The following is a 5,593-nucleotide window of genomic DNA, read 5'->3' as shown; positions in this document are numbered from 1 at the left end:
CATGGATACTGTAGTATAAGAAATGTATGAATCATGGTATGCCAAATGAGGGGTTTGCCAATTGTTAGGGCACATCTAGAGAACAGTATAAAATGCTAACCAGCTTACATGGTTAAATAGTGTTATCATATGACTGCTTCAATTTGAATTTCATTGACAATCAAGATTGACGTACACGGTAGTGATTGGCTCATTCACCTAACAACCTGTTCTACCCTGGTACCTTCCAACCTCTTAATCACTCTGGTGAACTCAAAATCCAAATGCATTATCAACTCAGAAGTAAAATATCACTAGAGCAAGAAGTTAATGCTCATGAAGTGGTGATGTTTATAAGGAGCAGTTGAATGCAAAGAATTTTGATTCCCAGTCTGTATGGTTTCCTGCACATTTGGTCAGGTATATTGTAGATAGCAAGTGTTTTGGGAAAAAGCATTCTTAATTCTAGTGGATGTCATATTGATCATTAACATCACATTGCCATTCACAGGCATAAAGGAACACCCATTCAGGATTTGGGTAAACCCCAAGGTACTAAAATGTGGAACAAGTATCAAATTTAAAGTATTTATGAATATAAATCAATGTTAAATACATACAATAATAAAAATAAGAATATCATACACGGATAGTTCCATCTGGGTCAATGATCTAGTAGTAATTAGGTCTTCTGCAGCATTTCTTTGAGAGAATACGATTAATGATTTCCTTCACGATATTCTTGTATCGCTCAAAGTCATCCTTAGAAATATCTCCCTCTCCCTTATCACCCTTTGGTCCCTTGGCTCCTGGTTCTCCTGGTTCACCATCATCTCCATCTTCTCCAGGTGCACCTGGTCTTCCTGGTCTGCCTGGAGCTCCCTTGAGGTCTGCACATGGTTCTCCTTTAGGTCCTTTGGGTCCTGGTACTCCTGGTTCACCAGGTTCACCTTGGTCTCCTTGGTCACCCTTCTCTCCTCGTGGTCCACTGCCTGGACACTTCTGGATGAAGTTGTTTCCTCTTGGTCCTTGCTCACCAGGTTCACCTGGTTCTCCTGGCTCACCAGGTTCTCCATCTTCACCTGGTACACCTGACTCTCCTGGTTCACCGGCTGCTCCTGGATTTCCAGCTGGTCCCCGAGGTCCCTTAGGTCCTGGTGGACCAGTTGGTCCCTTAATGAATGGACAGTACCTGTAGTACTGTCTGCAGTATTTTCCATCAGCATACTGGGCATAGTATACACATTTGTAGCCTGATTGTCTGGCCTCCCTGTCTGAAACTTCTACTGCAGCTGTTTCCTCAGTGTCACGCTTGTAGTAAGCTCCATAGCAGCACTTGGCAAGCAAAGCCTTTGCTTTTCCAATTAATTGGAAAATAATACTAGCACGTTGAGCTCTTCGGATGCCAACATCATCTCCAGGTCTGCCGGGTTGACCTGGTTCACCAGGTTCACCATCTTGTCCAGGTTCACCCGGTTCGCCAGGTTCACCGGGCTCTCCACGATCTCCAGGGATACATTTACCAGCTTCACCAGGTCGTCCTTGGGGACCAGGCCTTCCTGGTCGGCCTGAGTTTCCTGGAACACCAGGACGGCCTTGGAATCCCTTAGGGGCACTGGATGGTGGACATGGAGCACAATCTCTTGCAGTAGCATCACGGCCCCTGTCACCAGTTTCTCCTTTGTCTCCAGGGTTTCCAGGAGCTCCATCATTTCCAGACTTTCCAGGGGCTCCAGGAGCTCCATCTTTACCATCTGGGCCAGGTTCACCCTTGTCTCCCTGTAAAGTTCATCACAGATGAGTATAGGACATTATTAGATGTATTATAATAACTTACTGGTGGTCCTTTGGGGCCGGGGTCACCACGTGGTCCTTTCACATACTATATGGCACCAGAAAAAGTGTAAAATCAGTATTGCCAATATATTACTACACTAACCTTCCCATATGGTGGGCAAGAACTATAGTAATCTGTTGATCTTTTACGCTTGTCATCATCATCTTCATCATCATCATCACCAGCATAGTAGGTTTTCCCCTGGTTTTTGTCGCAGCAGTCTTGTAACTTCTCACGAAGAAACCTGATGCCATTACCAATCTTATCCTCAAGCTTTTCTAGTCCAATTGTCTTTCCCTTTTGTCCCTTATCACCAGGCTCTCCTGGTTCGCCAGGTTCTCCAGGTTCGCCTGGTTCTCCTGGCTCACCGGGTTCTCCTTTGCTTCCAGGTCGTGCATATCGGCAACATTTTCCCTTTGGTCCTTGTGGTCCAGGGGCTCCATCTTCACCAGACTCTCCTGGTTCACCGGGCTCTCCTTTGTTTCCCTTCATTCCTGGTCGACCAGGTACTATCTTGTTCAAGCATCTTCCAGGGGCTCCCCTAGGTCCTGTCTCTCCTGGTTCACCAGGTTCGCCAGGTTCTCCATCATCACCAGGTTCTCCTTTATCTCCTGGAGCTCCAGAGGGTCCTTTGGGGCCATCAGGGCCAGGAGGTCCCTACATACAGCATATAACACTTTTAGTAAACCATATCCTTGGAAGCTAATAAGATACTTTAGTCTATAAAATTTTCCATACCTTTGGGCCAGGAGGTCCTTGCTTTCCTTTAAAGTCTCTGAGGTTACATCGACCACAGGATGGTGGACGGTAGTACTCATAACTCTGCAAAGAGAAACAGTTTCATTGCCTGTAAAGTTCTTCACTATCAGATAACTCACAGTAGCTTCTACAAAGAGGATAGCAGTGCCAACCAGCAGTAGAACCAAAGCTGCTTTCATCTCTTGTATTATCTTCCAGAACCAGCTGAGTTATGCTCCTTGTCCCAGGACTACCTCATTTTATACCAACCAGAGTTTGCAATTTCATTAACAATTAACACTTGTGTAAGCTAGACCATACATGTTAACAGGATGGCACCCTAAAATATTGTACCTAACTTAGTGATAATGCAATTGTGTGGCTTGCCTTTGTTCAGCATAGTAGGAAAAACAGAAACTGTTTTGTCAATTTCCTAACCACAAACCAATTCAACCATATGTTGCAAAATGTTTCAACAGGTTTGCGTCTCATTGCGTCACCCCAAAAGACCACAGTGTAGCAATAATTACAGAAGGAGGCAATTTTCCTATCAACACAATGCTGGAGCATACCAATTTCAGATGAAACAAGTTTATAATTATCATATGATATCACGTTTACTTGTAGGCATGTACATTTACCTTTGTGCAGTTTCATGCAAGGAATAGTATTCCAAGTTGCACAGCATAATGTAATACAAACATAACACAAAATATTTCAGATAAAAAGTTATTTATAAACTACATACGTATAATCATTTTTGGTTGTACATAATATATCATCTTTGGCTTTACCATCTTTGAGATGTTAGGTATATAAATTAGCAGGTATGGAATGCATAGAACATCTATAAATGAAAAGGCAGAAGAAGTCATGAGCTACATACATTTATCTTCATAATGACAAGAAGAAGATATGCAAGTGTCTGTTTTATATCACTAGCTACATGTATAGTGTTGTTACTGCTATCGCCTTGATGTGACAATGTGCTAATCATTTACACACCAGGAGTGTCATGAATTGTCCCATTTGTACCATACTAAGACAGAGATGACAAATGACTGTAACAGAAGACATTAGCAAAACAAGGCTTGGCTCGACCATATCAACAGCAAGTAACCATTAGATTACTGTTTTCAACAAGATCATTGCAAAAGCCACAATGTGGGGAATGCAGTCACATATTTTAGTGAACAATGAAGGTGTTCCCTTGCAGGAATAGAAACCAATTCATCAAAATGAAAAAAAAAATGTTTGCAGTATAACAACATGACTTCTTGATTATAAACACCACAACACAGCTAAAGCTTGGGGTGAGATCACCAATAAAACTTTACATCCAGTCAGTGGCTAAAAAACTACGTAATCTTTTATAAATAACCAAACCTGAAACCAGGGGGTATTTGACACATATATGTGGGAAAGCACTCACAGAATATACACTGTAATTATTAAAATTGAAAGTATGAATTTATGTTTGAAGTATGTATTTTATATATATATATAGCTATATTCTACATTGTCATGATTGTACAAACAGTTAAAATGAAGAGTGGGTTTGTGTAGCAAAGTGCCAGTAGAACGGAAGGGTGAAGGGAATTCTCACCAACTAGCTGGGACTAGGGGCATGCATACTCCATTTTTAAAAATGGCTGTGACAAGATTCAATCTGAAGCAATTTGAGAAATTAGTTGAGATCTCGAAGTAATTTTACGAACCTAAGGAGACAAATGAAAAAAAGTGCTATGTAGCTATATGTTTTGAAAGCAGAATAAGCTGTGTATTTAAATTTTTAAATAGACAGTAATAAGACAATTAAAAATTAACTAGCTATAATGTCATAAGATTGGATTGTAAACAATTTTTATGGTGGAGAAAGGTAGCTATTTTTTAGATATACTTTTAATAAAATCCGAGTAAAAAAATTTAAATGAACACATACAGTGTAGCTTTAACTGTTCTGTGGTTCACCTTGCTGAGTTTTACAACTAGTCTCATAACAATTTACAATAGCCAAAAGTCACTTATAACCTTTTGGACACAACTAGCCCCTTTTAGCCTCTGAATCCAGCTGTTATATAATTACCCATCCAACAATTAACAGGTAGTGTATACAACTTCAGTTCCTGGTAGTTACCATAGCAAGTATTTACACCTGCTTAACTACCACTGCACAAAATGTAATGGTATAAATTATGTTTACACACAAACAAATGTCTAAAATGTTTAAGTATTGTCCATCACAGTTTTCAACCTGTTCCACCCAAAGCCCACATGTATAGATATATTAAATATTTGTAGGTGACTAACCCAAACACTGTAGAGATCACTGCTACCTTTAAACACATGTACACCACATGACATCACAAGGCTGGGTTAACAAAACCCATAAGAATGCACAAAAGGGAAAGCTAGTTAATAATGGACAATGGTTAAGGTCATTATCAGTAGACTGTTAATGCTAATTAAAAAAATTATTTAAAAACAAAGGAAATTATATTTACATTTGCTACTGTTGGTGGTAGGATATGTCTTGTCATCTTCATAATGCTCAAATGAATTATGCTTAAAACTACACAAATGTAACAAATGACATATACATGAAGCAAAGTCCCTAGTGGGATGAGTAAATTAAATAATGAAAGAAACTGACTATCTCCAAAGCTACTGCAAGTGATCAGCCACACGAGGATACAATTGTATGGTAGGTATTAATTTAAAACTATAGACTTCATCTGATGCAGCATATTGTTGACAACTGAACATACAGGTGTTGCACATTAAGTAATGCATGTCTAGTATGCGATGTGTGATATAGTGATAAAATATTGTTCAAGCAAAGCACAGTGTTTATAATTGATATTTTGCAGTGAAATGGAGCATTACGTTGTCAGTGGTAACAAATTTTACCTTATAATGTTCATATTTTATATCAACTGAAAATGTACATAGTTTAGTTTATATAAAACAAATGTCTGGGCACATTCAAGTGCTTTTCAAGTTTTCCCTGTGCACTAAACAAAGCTGTTCTATACTTAC

At 39.5% G+C, this 5,593-nt stretch overlaps 1 protein-coding gene across 1 annotated transcript; it reads right to left on the bottom strand.

Moving 5' to 3' along the window:
• Positions 1-553: 553 nt before the first annotated feature.
• On the bottom strand, positions 554-2,835 carry LOC136256976 (collagen alpha-1(I) chain-like). Its single transcript, XM_066050064.1, has 5 exons — positions 2,695-2,835; positions 2,555-2,638; positions 1,919-2,473; positions 1,817-1,861; positions 554-1,758 (listed from the first exon to the last, which is right to left on the bottom strand). Exons 1-5 carry the CDS (start codon positions 2,752-2,754, stop codon positions 652-654), a joined length of 1,851 nt encoding a protein of 616 aa, XP_065906136.1. The 5' UTR covers positions 2,755-2,835; the 3' UTR covers positions 554-651.
• Positions 2,836-5,593: the final 2,758 nt, after the last annotated feature.

Source organism: Dysidea avara, chromosome 5, assembly GCF_963678975.1.
Source record: "Dysidea avara chromosome 5, odDysAvar1.4, whole genome shotgun sequence".
In the NCBI taxonomy this organism is placed as follows: domain Eukaryota; kingdom Metazoa; phylum Porifera; class Demospongiae; order Dictyoceratida; family Dysideidae; genus Dysidea; species Dysidea avara.
Note: the sequence above shows the minus strand (reverse complement) of the source record. Positions and strands in the feature narration are given on the sequence as shown.

Bases quoted from the DNA above. Each gene is read 5' to 3' on its own strand.
- LOC136256976 (XM_066050064.1), bottom strand. From the start codon at position 2,754: ATGAAAGCAGCTTTGGTTCTACTGCTGGTTGGCACTGCTATCCTCTTT. The intron at 1,862-1,918 runs GTTAGTGTAGTA...GGTGCCATATAG, and splicing joins CTTGCCCACCATATGGGAAG to TATGTGAAAGGACCACGTGG. The intron at 1,759-1,816 runs GTAAGTTATTAT...TGAACTTTACAG, and splicing joins CCGGCCCCAAAGGACCACCA to GGAGACAAGGGTGAACCTGG.